General features: G+C 37.3%; 1 protein-coding gene across 3 annotated transcripts in view; it reads right to left on the bottom strand.

Annotated features, from left to right (window-relative positions):
- The window catches only part of GRB14 (growth factor receptor bound protein 14), a 59,221-nt gene that overhangs the window by 11,343 nt on the left and 30,454 nt on the right, over nucleotides 1–17,424 (bottom strand). For all 3 annotated transcript variants that reach the window (XM_040069647.2, XM_040069648.2, XM_040069646.2), the window contains 6 exons: nucleotides 13,938–14,094; nucleotides 9,369–9,490; nucleotides 7,171–7,245; nucleotides 1,718–1,855; nucleotides 577–687; nucleotides 292–387 (listed from right to left, as the gene is read on the bottom strand). In XM_040069647.2, coding sequence (XP_039925581.1) covers nucleotides 292–387; nucleotides 577–687; nucleotides 1,718–1,855; nucleotides 7,171–7,245; nucleotides 9,369–9,490; nucleotides 13,938–14,094 — 699 coding nt within the window. The remainder of the gene's footprint in view (nucleotides 1–291; nucleotides 388–576; nucleotides 688–1,717; nucleotides 1,856–7,170; nucleotides 7,246–9,368; nucleotides 9,491–13,937; nucleotides 14,095–17,424) is intronic.

Below are 17,424 nucleotides of genomic sequence, written 5' to 3' on the forward strand. Positions count from 1 at the left end.
TGTTCAACATTATTCAGCAATCTCACTGAATTCAACATGGTTACATCAAAGCATAGGCTTTGATAATGTTAAATATTTTTAGGACTGAGGCATCATTCCATCCCTTACAATGATTCCAGGATTTGGTCTCTCTCTTCTTGGGATTAAAAAAAAAAAAAAAAAAGCTTTCAAAGTACAAAATTGATACTGCTACTGTATGGGAACCTAAAATGATGTTAACTCTCTACTCACAGCATCATAATATCACATAGCACTCTTAAGCAAGAAGTTAACTCCACACAGAAGAATTACCTTGAGTAACCTAATTGCTGTCATCCAACAGGTCCTACTTTGCTCATCATCTGCACAGAGCTGTTTCAGGTCTCTGGTTCCTCCTGATTTGTTAGGCTAGAAGGCCACAGCACATTTTTTTAGCATTAAAGCATATCTTGAAGATAATACCTGTTGAAATAAAAGCCACTAATTCTCCTATTTTATAATAGACAGCTGAATATTGCTTTCAAAGCCTTAAAGAAACTTAAGCTTACCTAAAAACTGTGGCTTGCTTTAATATGTATCAGAATAATAAGCTTGTACCTTAAAGCAGAATCCATAGTTTGTTGGTGCTCCAGAAGTCTTTTTGCCTGTTAAAGACATGTACATATCACTATTGCTGAATTCACAGAAAAACTGCAGATGCCTTGGCTCCTAAAAGAAAAGTAATGTAATACAGTTAGACTACTTTTAGCCAGCCTCTCCTGATAAGAAACTTGGAAGAGTACAGTAGTTATCCTGTTCCAAAATACAGTCTTACACAAACTGCAGTTTTAACCATGAAAACATGAAATCTAAAAAGAGGCAACTCAATATTCAATTCATAATGCAGAGGGGAAAAAAAATCAAATCAGTTAGAGTTTATTCTTCCAGAGGGGGGAAAAAAATTATATAATTTCTGAGAAAAATTCCAATAAATTCAAGCAATAATAAAATTAGAGTAGGAGGCAAGTTTTGAGAGCAATATGCATTTCAAACATCAAAACAAAATAAATTTTCATAAACTGAAAAACAACATACTGTTATAATTATTGTCCAGTACCATTTCTAACCATTATCTATAACCCACGAAGGTTAATTATGTCAAGGAAGCAAGCAAAAGAAATTTGCCAAAGGATACAAACCAGCTCAATGAAAACTTTGGCAGGTATTTACAGAAAATCCAAAACATGAATCAACATTGGTTTGAGTAGTTTATGTAAAAGGTTTCTTCACTTCAATGTTAAATATGATAAGGCTTAAAGTACCATCATCAAAAATTTGAACTAGTAAAATGAAAAACTATCCAGTTACCAATTCTGAGAATCCTAAATTTATCCTGTCAATTTTTTTATTTTAGATAATTAATTACTATATCCACTTTTCAGAACATCTACTTATACTTAGAAATTTAACTAGTATTTGAAAATTTGTTTTAACAGGGTAGTGTTATGGGAAATATCAACCAGAATGAAGAGAACATATCAGGAAAAAAGAAACTACAGTTTCTAAGACAACACCTTCCCAGTTTGCTATCTCCATATCTCTCTAGATTTTATGCATAGATTTGTTTTTTCATTTTTTATCACTGTAAGTTTAATTATTTGGTTATAAATTTTAGTTGTTATTATCACAACAAATGAGAAATACATACATATTTGCTCTGACTTCACAGTTCTTGCTCTCTTTTTTTTTCCTCCCTTACCTTAGATGTACCTTTAGTGGAAAAATAAAGGCCAGATCTTCTCAAAAGAAAGTACAGTTTTTTCCATGATTTTTTCCCCTGCTCCTTTGCATGCAAATAACCGTGAATCTCAGGATATGTGCTGGAGCTAAGGAACATCTGAAAGAAAGTATAAGACATGCATTTTTCTTTTCCTCTGAAACCAGCTTTGTGTTTCATTAACATACGCAGAGGGCTAAGGGGAGTAACTCCTAAAGACACTATCACACCACAGTAATTCAGTTATGATTGCATCTCATCCCATTAACAGTACCTCTGATTTCAGGCATGTAAGAATGTTACACAACTCCAAGGTATACTAAGCAAGTTACATATTTATATGGAACCATATGGTTGAAATGAGAGCATTACTTCTGCAATATGTGAACTTCTACAGCTAAAGCAGTGTAAGAAGTACTGATCCCATGCCTCAGACCCTATTTATATAAAACTGCTAATCAGTGTTAACAACAGAAGAAAAAAATTACGTCCCTCCCCTCACCCACCATGTTACAAACCAGAGAAATTAACTGATCTGAGTTAAAATTAATTCAGCAAACCACAAACTCTGAATTACAAAACCATGCAGGTCAGGCAGATATTAGCATTTTCAAAAAGAGGGAATTAAGGTCTCTGCACCTGGAAAGTGCTTAAGGAGGAGCTTTAGTTGAACCCAAACCAGAGAGACTGGGCCAGTCCCCAAGACAGCTCCTGCCTCCACTCAGGATACTCAGAGACCTCTCTTCAGCCATTTCATCAGACATTGTCAGATGAAATTGTCAGTTCTACTCAGTCTGCAAAAGTACCCACTAAAAGTGAGCAACCATTAACTTGATCCTAATTCCAAGTACTGCATTCACTTTTATCACTCTGCTTCCAACAACACTATTCAGAACTACGACTCTAAACATATTAACCCAGAATTATTCTATTTCCATATGTGCCACAGAATCTCTTGTCACTGAGCTCTTCAAGGAACCTTGCCCCAGGACTGGTCTGTGGTATCATAAATTCTGTCAAGGCTTATATAGCGGTATAGCACAAAGGGGTTTTCTGGTCGATATCAGCAATTTCCATTGCTGAATTCTTCTCCTATCCACTTCTATTTCCAGAAAATCTTATTTGAGGAGTGAAAGAACAGATTATAAGGCAAGAGATGGACTGGCCAGTACTGGACTCCAGCAGAATGAAAAAAGTGAACGTGATTTTGGAAGCACATCAAGTTCTCTGGCTACTAAATATTATAGTCCAACCAAGATATACAAGGATTCTTTGACTTTTCTTGTTTTCCTGCCTTGCAGTGAGATGCATGACTGTACCAGCTGCACACAAACCTGAGCTGGTGTGACTGCAGTAACAGGAGCAGGGCTCCACTGGCCAGGGGAGTGCCACAGCCCACCACCAGGACCGCATTATGAGCAGCCTCACAGCTATTCACCTGAGCAGTTCAATTACAGGAAGCCTAGGTACATCTGTCTGTCTGTCCACACGTGCTGCTGGCACACAGCTGTGTGCAAATGCAGTTTAAGCTACTTTAGCCACACTGAAGGGGATGGGTAGGTCTTGGTACACGTTCCAGCTGCTAATCTTCCCTTTTGCCACGTACTAACACGTTCACTGGTGGGAAATATACAGGCTGAACTGAAAAAGTATAAAATCCACAAACAAAGTCAAATGAAAGCCTTAGGGAAATCTAAACGAGTCAATGTATGCGAAATAAAAAGAGCATCTTTTTAGGCTTTAGTGTCTCTGCTGAAAGTAAAAGGACTGGTTGGCTTCCTGCCTGCACAAGTGTCTTCCCCAGGATTTCTGCCATAAGAGCTTCAAACCAGAAATGCTGTCATGAAAAACACTTCTCTTACTCAGCAGACCTAAGTGGAAGAGCAATACAATGCTAAGCTTCAACAGTCATTGTTGTAGCCATGCTATCAATTAAAATAAAGTAGCAGTAATGCTAGGAAAAAGGCAATCTTAAATCCATCTTTTCCTTTCTAAGACAGCTGAGTACTGTGTGAGAAAATAGAACATGAACAAGCTGTAGTCAACACCATTAACTGTCAGAAGGATGAGCAGTAAAAATATTTCAGAGTGAGAACCGAATGTCTGTAATAAATGCCAAAAATGAATGATAGTAGAAAAAGAAAATTTCCTTGGGTTGCTTTTTGTTTCAGGTTGGTTTTTGTTGGGGTTTTTGGTTGCTCTTTTGTTGTTTGTCTTTTTTTTTTTTAAGTGGAGGGACATAGAAGTTTGTTATAGGAGGGAATGGATCCCTGTTTACACAGATAAAAAATGAAAAATTCCTTAATACTGGAAGAAGAGGGGAGACCTAAATGACAGTGTGCTGCAGACAGGGAGTATTGGTCACACAATATGCAGGAATAAACTTGCATCCTTTTCCCCACACAGTGAAATATGTACCCTGATAAGTAGAGTGGTGTCAAATGCCACCATGTCTTTGATATATTGATATAGAGAGCACTAAGGACTTGATTACCATTTGATTAGTTGTAAACCAACTAATTTAAAACCAATCTGAACACAAACAAAGCAAATAAAAGTCTTTTGTTGACAAAAAAACCCAACACCGCCAAAAAAAAAACCCCAAAAAACCAACTAAAAAAATAAACAAAAATCAATCAGAAAGTGAAAAGACAACAGAACGGGAAAAACATTGCACTGTCTCAGATGAATATAAGAACATTGAAAACATAATAACAGTGAAAATGCAGAAATCCTGGATGTCACTGAATGCAATAAAGATTGAGAGCTGCCCTCCTAACTATAAAACTCATTTGTCTACATCTTCAACATTTCCAATGAAAGAATACCTGCAGTAGCAGAAACAACATCTGCTAAGCTGGATGCTTCTTGAGCATTTATGTAGCGTTTGGGGTGTTAAAGAAGCCATCATTATTCTAAGATTTTGTGAATCATGTTGAATTTGATGACTGATTTCTTCAAAGATGTGATGACAGCTAGCCATGATCCAGACCAATACTACTGGGAATAAACTAGATTTTTACCCTGAACCTGCTGAGAAATTCTGGGGACACCATGTAATTCTAGTGAAGAATTGATTCTGAATCTAGTATTGTCTCCTATAGACTTCAGTCCACCAGAGAGGTTTAGACTGGGAGGCCAACAAAACCTAGAGTAGAAGACAGAGTAAGGCAATGGGGAGAATAAAACATCATCCAGGAGATTGACAAGAGACTAAAATTCAGTGCAGGTTTGTTTCAGCCTGAAGCCCGGAACAGCAGTCAGGTGAGAAACTGGTTAGGGAAAGAGGGACTTGCTATGGCAGAGAGATTAAAGAAATGAAACCCTGGCTCTTAATAATGATCTTAAAATCTTCACACATTTTTTGACATATTTTAAAACATCCAATTTGCAAAAATAGCCTAAAGCAAGTTCTAAATCACCCAGACTGCCTACCACTAGACATGTACATAGAGCATTGTGTCTCGGAGCAGCTATACCCTGATCAATACAGTGACACACCTCTTTCGCAGGCTGAAGACCTTCAGGGCAGCAATTAAACCTCTCTTTGGTATACACAGACACTCAGTATAACCCAGATCTAGTACTTTTACTTAGCACATGCTAAATGGATAGGAGACAGATAAACTTCTCCTTTGTTTTTGTGGCTCTGTTCTACAAAGATGCTCTGATTCAAAATCATGAGCCAAAATACTCTTCAGCTTTCAACAAGAGTTAAGAAAAACAGACCTCAAAAGCATTTTACTTGCTTACAGCTCAACCCACAAAAAGATGCGAAAGTATCAGAAGTGATTTTTGAATCACTTGTAAGCATTGAATTGTCAAACTAATGTCTCTTTTGATACTTGACGAAGCACATCACAAATAATAACGCAGCCCATTAACTTGTCTTAATGAAAGTTTCCAAAGAAATAGTGACTCACTATAAACAATTTACCCAAAGTTTCTGCTGAAATGTGCACAATGGCTGCACAATTCACCAAGGTATCCTCTACTTTGTGCCTAGTAAGTTTTATTTATTGTAATACAATTAAGCATAAAATGCAACACAAAACAGCAACAGAGGAGAGCTTGCAACACGTTTTTCATGTTTTTCATCAAAATTGCAAGTAACTAGATATATTTAGAATGATTCTTAATCTTACCTACCAGCTTTGAGCATATTCTAGATCTCACAATCTGGGCTTAAAGAAGTTCTGCACAAGAATATATGGCAAAAAGATCTCTTATAAAAGTCTTCATTATTTTAAGTCCTAAATTATATTTGTGAGAAAAAAAAATTAAAGTTCTATTAACATAGAGGACAGAATTTTCTAAATTAAATGTTTATGCTAGACTGCAAAATCTGTTATGTAGGTGGCAAAAGGGAAACAATTTTCATTAGATTTGCAGCACTTTTGAAGTCCCAAAAATTTCATTTAGGTTTGTAATGATTACTTACAGAATCTAGTGTGTGTCAAATTTAATTTGCAAAATTTTTTACTATATTTGGGATAATCTTAACATCTTGATTAACATCCACTTTTATGAGGATATAACTTTTTTATATGAATGAATGCTCTGAGAATTAGTTACTTAAAATACTTTTCATTTACTGGTGGGTAGACTTTATCGTATAGATTTTTTTAAAAATTATAATTCCTATTTTTATTTTGCTTTTGCCCTAAATATCCTGTGTTATTATGTTGCCTTTCCAATCATTCCTTATGCCCAAATCTCATGCAGAGGGTTGCTGTCTTAAACCCGGTGGAAGTTCTTCCTCTATTATTTAATTTTTCTAATGACAAGCAAACAAGAGTGATGTGTATATTTCCACCTTTATTACTCATTTTTCCCCTCTTTGAAAGTAAGACGATGATCCCTGATATGGTCATTCTGTATTATCATTTCATTATTCCCACTGTAAATTAGAACCTTGTGCCTGCTTAAAAGATGACTAACACTGAGTGACCTACCATAATTTTTTTTGAAGGCTACAGTAGCCTTCAAGCTAACAAATCATACTAGTCAGTCTAAATTTTCTACTCATTAAGTTTAACCATTTAATTCTTTTTATATCCATTTGTGTCACAATACCAGTTCTTTGGTATTCTACCATAGCCTGCTGCTAAGTTTGTTCACTACTCCACCTATTTAAGGAAAAAGGGTGCTTCACCTGAAATACACAGTGAAGGTATTTAATGTTTTCACTGTATTTTCTCTGTTCTGGTGCTTCTTGATTCTTAAAGGATGTCCAAGTTCCCAAGCCTGAACATGTAATAGCTGCTTGGAGGGGACACATCATTTCATATCTCTTGAGGAAAAAAATTACCCCTGTCTTGAATTATTCAAAACCTAGAAACAGATCCAACATCAATAAGGAACTATGCTCACACAACACAGATAATGGGAAATTCTGAGCTGTGCTGGTTCATCTTCACTCAAGGATTACCTACCTGTAATATCCCAGAGTGGCTTAGAGCTGCACTGGTCTCACTCGGAAATGATATCATATGATCTGGAAAAAAGCTCTGTAACAACAAGAACTTGTATCAAAGTTCTGTAGAAAAAATTACAAAACTTTCTCTTTTGTATGTGCGATTTAAGTTCTCAGTTTAGTGCAAGACACTGAAGATTCCCTGATCCAGTAATTTAAGCTTACCTTAGTATCAAATTGGCACATGCTATATATTATTTGCTGAAAAACAGAGAATTTTGCGAAAACATCAATAGTCTCTGGAAGAGGGTTTCATACACCAGTGCAAATCACATTGCAATATTTGTCCCTTAGTGTTGTTTTTCTAGAAGTAATTTCTATTGCTGTTGACATACAAGACTTGCCTGGGGATTCAATATGCTACAAAGTAAGGAGGCTATATACCAACACGCTGAAAAGTGTATTGTTTTCTATTGTTTTCATTACACTAGAAACCTAGTAAAATATTTTGGAATAACTTCCACTAACACAGAAAAAGTAGTCTCAGGATTTTTTTAATCTTCTATTTTATGTACTATACAAATTAACAAAAAAAATCTGACTACGTCAATATGGTTGGGTTAAAAGACTATAATTAAAATGCCAGTTCCATTATCAAGAAAAGCTCAAGGGATAATTTATGGGACAGACCTGCAGCTGGGGTGTTCAATACAGTCATGCAGATATGAACCAGACAAGGTTTCGACCATCACAGCTACTGTTTTCTCAAGGCCTGGACAATTTTGAAGTAAATATTCCCTTGGCCACCCAATGTCCAGCAATTTCCATTTTTAATGAAATTCAACTGCTGGTAGTTAATAATTCATAATAACTCATTATGATAGAGCATTCTTGCTACAGCTGGGACCAGATCACCCAGAAGAGTTCTGCTTAGCTGCCAAAGCTGGTGTAGCTGCAAGTCTGCCACACTCCACAGCCCGTTCCACTCACTGGTTAAACAGTACATAAACTTAATTTTTGGAGGCAACAGACAGAAACTGATGCATAGGAAGTCCCACCTGAATATGAGGAAGAATTTCTATGTGGTGACCACACACTAGAACAGATTGCCAAGAAAGGTTCTTGAATCTCTCTCAATGGAGACATTCAAGAAACCTCTGGATGCAATCCTGTGCCATGTGCTCTGGGATGACTGCTTGAGCAGGGAGATTGACCCATTCTGTGATTCCCTGAAAGCCTCTATACTAACTGTAGACCATCTCAAGCTGAAAATTTTTTCACTGGCATTGTGATATCTCCATATCTAAGACAAATCTATCGTAATTTCGTGCAGAGACACAAAGGCCAATCAACAAAAAAATTTTCTAAAACTCTTATTTTTTTGTTATCTTTATATATTTACATTTTTTATCCTTTACACGGACATACAATCTGAGCTCCCTTTCACTTCTTACCTTTCAAGCCCTCACACAATTCTGCTATTTCTCCCTTTTACGTCTGAAACAAGCTGGCTTTTCAAGAGACAGCGTTAGGAGTTGTCCAAACACACCATGGAGCAACCAGATGGTAAGTTCCTGCCGCTGAGCCAGGACTGTTTCCATGGCCTTTGCCATCAGCCAAGGTCTGAATCAGCAGCATTAACCTTTGGCAACATCCCTGAGCTACAAGTTATCTCTGCTCTCTTTCCATTCCTTATGTACACTAACTTTGGCCTCACTTTCACTTACCCCTAATAGGTTATGGCTGCTCATGGCCTTTTGTGTCAGCTGTCATTTAGCTACAGCTGGGAGAAGCTGCAATTGGACAGTGCTGGGCCAGAACATTCAATTTCCACTTCAACAATAACATCGTCTTTGCTACAGGTGCCTGTCCTCACACTGTTTCATTTTCATGTTACGTTGAAAAATTCACTGAGTTGCAAAAATTTGATTTTGTTTTATGTCCGTGTGCAAATTTCAGTACAATTAAACCCATTGCTGCTCCCATCACCCCCCAAAATAAAAAATGAATGTGGACGTTTTCCAGCTGTAAGAAAGGGACCAGCCAATGATCACACACACAACAATACATTCCTGTATTTCACATATTCCTTCTTGATTATCCCTTATGCTCCTGTTACACTAAAAAATTTAAACTCTGACTATCTGTGTGCTACAAAAAAGACTGCTTTTGAGAACAGTAATTGCACCACTTCACAGATATAATATAAGGACTTACCAGTGGATTTTTAAAAAACTCATACTTTGCATAATTTTTTCTAAAATACAGTTTGCTTTCCTCTTCCATTACCCAATTTGACTGGACTTCCACCACTAATTCATGGTCTTCTATAGCTCTTCCTATGAGAAAACAAAAAAAATTTAAAAGAAAATGCAAAACCAAATATAAAGCTCATGACTAGCAGAAGACAAAGAACTCTCATGATCCAGATAAAGTGGAGAAAAGTTAAACTTCCACTGAATTTAACTCATTCTTCACTGAATTTAACCAATCCTCAAGTTCAAAAGGACAGAGATTAAGGATGCTATATGAAAATCTCATTTTGTAACCAGATTAAATGAAGCAAATAAAACCGTAAAGAAATTCAGAAAACAAAAAATAACAAAAAAATAGTGATAGGAAAGTAAGCATTTTAAAACCTTGTACAGGTTTTTCTACTACAAAATACATTCTTCAGATGCCAGGGCAAAGAGACACTGAAGAACTGAAGCTCTTAGTTAAAAACAGCACTTTTTTTTCCTTTCAATTTTACAGAGAGAAAGTGCTCCTCTGAGATGACATTTAAAACTCTTAAATGCTTGGCATTGTGACATTTAAGAAAACACCATTTCCTCAAGACTTACTTCTTGTAGAAAAATATGACATTGTGCATCACCCCAAAGGATGGGTAAAGGTGCAGATATTTCTTTATTTTTAAGGTGTCACAGCAAAAAATATTTTATAACTGAGTAAACTTACTTTTTTGAAGGAACTGAAACACTCAATTCCCTCCAAAAAACAGCCCTGTAATCACATCTCTAAATGGTGACATGAAAAAGCTGCCCTTCAGTTTAGGTGAATCGTTTTTGTCTTCCAACTAGAGACTGGAGAGTTTCTGCCTCCCTTTCTATCATCTCTCTATTACTGCTATCTCTAACATGAGGAGCACCTGCTACAGTCCACAACAGCTTCCTTAACTATGGAAAGTATTCATTGCACATGAAAGATTTCACATTGTAGTACATGATAAAACACATTTCAAAAAGCCTCTTCTCTAGCCACCCAGTCGGGAAAAAATTTAAGCTAAATAAAAAATAGGAAGACATTGCTCAGCACTATTGCACAGGTAATGCTTTATGAGCCTTCCCAGTCTTCACAGACTACCTGAAAGAATGCAGAGTGGAATCAAAATGCAACTGAAAGATACTGATGGGCCTGGCCAAGGCACCACCCTCTACTCCAAAGAGGAGCCCTAGAACATGTGTGTTCAGTTCCAGAAGCAAACAGAACACTGTTTACAGTCAGCACGAAAACTTCTCAGTAGCAAGGGAAAAATTTCCAGATCAAGACAGTACTTCCTTTATAATTGAGAGCAGTTATGGATAACTGTTCTGTTTTCAGAGCCCGCCCTGCTCAGGGGAATTGCAGTGGAACTATGGGACTCCCAGCACCAAGGTACTTGGTGGTAGGGATGACATAGCATCATCCAAATTTTGGCACACTTCAGCTGTGTGTCTCACTTCATCACTTTCAACAATCTTAGACACTGTGAAAACCTTTCAAAAATGTATTTGAATTCAGTATGTTAGGATAAAAAGAACACATACCAGAAAGACACAGTTCTGAAATATCTTGATTTATAGAGCTGCAAGAATTGCTGAACTTCAGATATTTGAAATAGAACCCTCACTACTCCAAACCTGGGAGGTGGGGAGGAAGACTGAGTTTCCTGGCTGGCAAGGCAGCAGCAGTGGGCAGAGCGCAGTGAGGACACTACCATCCTTAGTGTTCAACAACAGAGCTCTGCACCGAAGGGCAAACGTGTATGTGAAAACTGAAAGATAGAGACTGTGGGTTTATGCTTTGATTTAGGTGGGAGTTCTCTTGGGTTTTTTTCCTTTTTAAACCTTCACAGCAGATACCTCCATACAGCAATGAAGGCACAATCCAGTGATGTAATTAATGTCTGTCTTGATTAAAAGTAGGACACTGTACTCAGCTCACTAAGATTCATGAAATTATATCTAATTCAGGAGTATTCAGACAGCTGTTAGATTTTAAAGAAAATGTTCACTAATTGATAGATGAATTATTAATCCAGATCCTCCTCGAGTTTACACAGACACACACATTTGCTCATAGCACTTCTCTTTTCCAAACCAATTCACTTAACTTAAGAGATGAAAAAGACTTTCCAAATTTACATTGGTAAAGCACACAATAACAAACAGAAAGGAATCCCAAACTAATTCATCATTTGAAAAATATTTGTTCGAGATACTCTTCCAGTGCTTAAGAATCAAGATGAATATGCTAACTCTTTCTAACAAAACCAGATCTAAACCAGTATGACAAAAATAACTACATTATTGTTCAGTACTCTAAAAATGTATAGGACATATCTCAAATTGTTCCTTTCCTTGGCCAATAATGTTGAATTGCCAACCTCATCATCTAGAAAATTATTTTACTTTTAAAACAAAGCATTCACCTTTTTCTAGGACTACACTGAAAGCAGCCAGAGCAATTATAAAACTGCACGGTGAATGAAGGTCTTCAGCAATTTTGCAAATATCAGAATATTAGGAAAATCAATTTCACGAATTAGTTGATATTGAAATCTCCACGAAATCCTCCAAACTGAAGAAAATGCAGCACCTGTCAAAGAGTGCACTGTGCAAATCAGAAAGCTGGAGAAACAGTGCCACTATTTTTCTGGCACGCTTTCACAAAGGTGTCTTCTTCAATAGTTACTACACTACTTGAACACCAGCTACACTATAAAATACAGAAAACACTTGTACTGTTTATATGGGTTTCTAAAACTATTTTGCTACCTCGTCTACAGCAGTCATTTTCAGCCTCGACCCAGATTTAACTCTGACTTTACTCTGAGTTGGAAGCATCTTACAGCTGATACATTCAGTGCAAAAGGTTACAAATATCTTTGAAATCTTACAAAGCAAGAAAAGATATCTGAAAAATGTCTGTGTCTGCCTTTATAGGATAAAGGACTATAAAAGGGCACAAAATAGTTTTAGCTTTTGCAGTTCGTCTTTAAAATACAGCTGCTAAACATAATTGACTCAGAGATGGACAGTCAAGTTTATTTTCAACAAATGCACAAGGTCGGATTCCCTAGATACATCCAGAGAAAGGGACTCTAACAAGAGCTTTTAGCCATATTTAAATATCTGGGGGGAGGAAGGGAGGAAGTGGCCAGGGAAAATGTTCTTGGGGGCGTTTGATTTTTGTTTGTGGTGTGTACATCTCTTTTTTTTAAATCAACAGCACTGGAGTTACCAGGTACCAATGCAGTCTCTTTTGAGACTTAAGAACTCCATGGAGTTTTCTATGTATTTTAGAATGCAGGAAGGCATCCAGAACATCCTCTTTTTCAAGCCACACTTTGAACGAGCAGATGGAACTGCCCTTGAAGTTGCAGAAGTACTACCTATTTTAGCTTTAGTACAGTGCCAAAGTTCAAGAATAACATGGAAATTTTGAGTGATGTGAAATTATAACCATATTTCTTTGGCATTTGTCTTCTAGTAGATTTTTTCAAACATAATTTCCCATCAAAAGCATACACAATACAGTACTGAAATACAGTGCTGTAAAAGGCAAGTAAGATTGTCTAACCTGAGATTCAGTTCAATATTACATTCAAGCAGTGGGCTTCCCTCTTGCTAAGGAAAATCTTCCCTGTATGCTGCAATTTTACATTTCTGCAAATGTCCCCTTTCTTCCTACAATTAATTTGCCTTATGTTTTTCACACTGCAGAAGTACACCTATACACTTCAAAAAGGAACAGATCAGAAGTTAGATTTTGAAACCATGGATTACACATTTTGAACTGTATAATAGAAAAAGAGGAGTTTTACTACACAAGAGGAACACTGATGATGCAAAAGGATTTCAGAACATCTTGCTACCAGCAACTTAAAATACTACACATGGCATCGCTTCAACACAGTTCCCTGATCCTATGTGGAAGTTTAGAGGAATGGTTTTGTTTTCCTTTTAAAGCAGTGCTGTCCCAGAGTTCACCACAAATCTAGCCAAACTGAATGTAGTGAAGGAAAATACTGACAGCCCACTCTAATATTATTTCTGAAAACTGAATCCTATAGTAAAGATAAAATAGCACTGTGTAACCTCTTTCTCTGATGTCAGATATTTCACTCATGTGTGTTGGGAACAAACAGGATTTTATTTACAATTAAAATAACCTAAGTCTTTCTAGTGATAAGCAGGAAGTACCACCCATAAGAGAGGAAGAATGCCAGAGAAAAGCAAGATAGAGCAAGGAAGAATTTGCAGTAAGAACTTTAACTGTTAGTGTCTTCCAAATTGTTCTTACAGATGCAGATCAAGCAGTGTGAAACAAATGTACCATGAAAAAAATCGAGTTTATATCTATGCTTTCAAAAATAATCAGAAGCTACAATCCCAAAAAGAAAAAATTCACGCAAGATTTCCCATCATTTTGCTTCCAAGCCTTTCTATTAGAACTGTACTTCCATGTGAAAATGAAAACCAAACACCTAATCATCATCATATCATTATATATTATTAGTCTTACCTAAACCTGTGTGGGTAAGTTGTTCAAAGAGAGTCCAGCTGTGGTCATCAACATAGTGGTTCTTCAATATCAAGAGCTGACACACATCCCTGGCTGTTATATCACTTGGTACTTCCAAAGCTCTGCTAGTATCATCTTCACTATACACTTTGATTACCTGGAATAAATAAAAAACCCTAAATATCTATAAGTTTAATCTTTACTTCCTTTACCCCATATACGTTGCTCTCTCAGCTTCATGACTGAGACAAGAACCCCCCCCACACAGAATGCAACATGAAAGACAGCCATTTCTCTCTAGTGCAATGGCATAACTGAGAACAAAACAGCCAAGCAAAGCATATTCCACTTCTAAATTTAGCCACTGGATATCCCTTGCCACAGGACACTAGACAGATTTGGTGCATTAGCTTAAAAAAAAACCAAAGACATTAATGGAGAAATAAATAAATGCAGTGAAATTGTACATTCTTAAGTAAGCTGAAAAAGAAACCACAGAGCATTAATGCTGAAACTCAAGAACTCTATGACTGCAGCACTGTAGAAAGATTTGATAAAGGATTTAGTTCAGAGGATGGCAATCAGACTCAAGATGTTCACAGTTCTGTAGACAATAAAACAGGAGATGTTCCAGAGTGGCTTCAAATTTTGACAAGCAAGAACTGGAGTTCTTGCGCACACATCATCAGTTTAAAGGATGTCCAAGATGCTTTTAACTGACAAAATACTGCTCTCAGTTTATTGAATTTATCCATATTTATGAGAATGCAAAACAAAGCTCTCCTGAAATTTATGCACAAAACCTAAATACCATTGTAAACCTCTCATTAAACAGCAAGATACAAGTTCTCACTTTAAAGACAAACAAGCCTGTTACTGTCAGTCATTCTTAACAGCTGCCTTTCTGAATACATGCTCATTTCAAGCATCTAATAAACAACCAGCAATGTATTATGCCCTAACTTGTCATGGCAGCTCCCTCTCTGGTTTGTGCTGAAGTTGGTAGGAAAGTGAGTAAAGAACTTCCAACTGTATCTCCTGCTACCTGTGTCTTCCCACCAACAGAAAAAATACAAAAATAATTTAAAAATAACAAGTCCTCTCACTCATGCTTTCCAAACATCAGATCAAGAAAAATTGACTCCATTTGTAAATGACACTGACATCAGTATTAAAGCACACTGATGGCCTTACTCCTTGCCAAAAACCTATTTTTCCCAGTGGAACTAAAGAGACACAGAAGTGTGGTTCCAGACTTTGGCTGTGCGCATTGAAAGAGCATGAAGTCCATGATAATTTGCTTTCATATTGCACCTAATAAATCTCGACAGGTCAAGAGTTCCACACAATATCCAACCACCCTTGCCACAACACCAATCTTCGGGATATGGCAAACATAAAATTCATGCTCTTGAAGTACTGAAAAACCTCTCCCTACTTATGAATCAACCACCTCAAAGCTGAGACTTTGAAGTAAAATAGGCATATCTCAGAGAAGATCCAATGTTTCCATAGGCCTAAGCTGCAGCCCAGTACTTCCATTTAATACAAAAGGCAAAAAGACCACATTGCTACTGAATTCAATACTGCCAAAGTGGCCATGGAGGATGGCTGTGGCTGGTTTTGTAAGATGTCTATGCTTTTGCAGTGTTCCCTCTGCTAAGCAAGACAGACCAGCCACATGCAGCCTGCTTGCAGCAGAGCCTCGTTCCACACACACAAAGCCCTACTCCAGTCACACAGAAATTATGTTTGGCCATTCAAGATAAACCAGCACGAATAATTTAAATTCCTGCAATATTTACAATGATTCAAAGATGAAATCAAAAGATGTGTCTGGCAGGGTGCACTGTGAATGGGATGGAGGGCTGTAGGGGTGACTAGAGGAAACAGCGTCCCATCACCTTAAAAGAGGTCCTACCCTGGGCAGCACGGAAGGTCACAGACAGCTTCATTAGCCCATCCAGTAAGTCTGTGTCAGGCTAAACCTAAAGGATTTTACAGGCTGAAATGCCAGGAAGGAGAGAGACAGTAAAGAAGGTAAAAGCAAAAGAAAGAATTGAAGCAACTTTCCAAGTATTGACGACTACTCTAAGTTCCTTCCAGCTGAAATATTCTGTTTCCCAATATTCTTGCAATAAAGCCAGGGTGGGAATCCATGGGAGCATGCTGGCTAGGGACTCTACGGCACAGAGCAGCAACTGCAGCTTTCCCCAGGCACTCATCAAGTTCAGTGATACGCTTATTTTACAGCAAGAGCATGTACAGCCCATGCTGAGATTCTTGACTGATATTTTAACAGAAATTCCTTTTAAAAGGGTTAAGAGTCGCAGTGCAGATGACTTCACTCTTACTACTAGAGAAACAGAAAAAGAGTTTTTAAAATGCTGGAGACAGCAACACAAGTCATGATAATGAGCTGCCTCTGGCCATTCAGCTCAGGGAGTGGGAAGCCTTGGAGGTGGCCTTGGACTACTGGAGTTCAGCTAAAGCAAAACAAAACAACACAACAAAAAAAAAAACAAGGAGAAAAAACCCCAGTTCATATTCTCTGTGAGTATTCTCACTCAGCTTTCCCAGTATAGGGAAATAAATCCTGCTCAAGTCTAGGAGAACTCCACCCCAGCTCACAGCTATATGGGTACCTTATAAAACACAAATGCTGTGACGTTTTTCTCTTCCTTCCAAGGGATTCAGATGCAGCAGGAGACAAGAATCAGCTAACAGACTTTCATCTACTTCTGTTACACATTTTTCTTAACAAATTGGTGTAGATTTCATCACATAGAGTGATCTTTGAGGGTTTTATTAATTATAAGTTGCTCAGTATGCATTTGGTGCTGTGTTTGAAGCAGTCTCCTGTAAGGTTGCTGGAAATGTACTTATTCAAAGCAGAGTGGATCAGATAAAAAAGAATAAATTCAAAATCCCATTTTTCCTTGGAAATACGTTGCAACACTCCTCTTCCTAGAAGTAGAGAAAGTCTTGAGAATTAAAGGGTGGCAGAGCTATGATAAAGATGACTATGCTGACTTCCTCCAGAAATGAGTAAGCTTGAGTGATCCCTTTACTTTTATTAGTGGTTCTCACCATATATTTGACTGGCCAGTCATCTCCATTTTTTTTACCCTGAAAAATTTGTCTGAGAAGTAGCACACAAGAAAAGAGCCACTAATTGAGAACAAGCTCTCATTACGGTTTTCACTACCCTACACTCTCAAACTTTGCTCCAAAGCAAGTTGTTTCACTTCCCTTGACTATACCTATTAGTAGGCAGAAAAAGTTGCCTCAGCAGTGCTGGAATATTCTTTCCAGTCTAGTTTATAAATACAAGGAGATTTTAGTTCTTCCCAAGGCTAATGTGCTGGTTTTGAATTTATTAACATTTGGTGAGGAAAGGAAGACAGCTATAGAAGTGATTTTTCAAAGAAAAGCTGTGATTAAAACAATCTGTAACTAGGTTTGAATGCTGAAATCTGGTCAAGCC

The sequence above is a fragment of the Hirundo rustica genome, chromosome 7 (genome assembly GCF_015227805.2).
Source record: "Hirundo rustica isolate bHirRus1 chromosome 7, bHirRus1.pri.v3, whole genome shotgun sequence".
Taxonomy (NCBI): domain Eukaryota; kingdom Metazoa; phylum Chordata; class Aves; order Passeriformes; family Hirundinidae; genus Hirundo; species Hirundo rustica.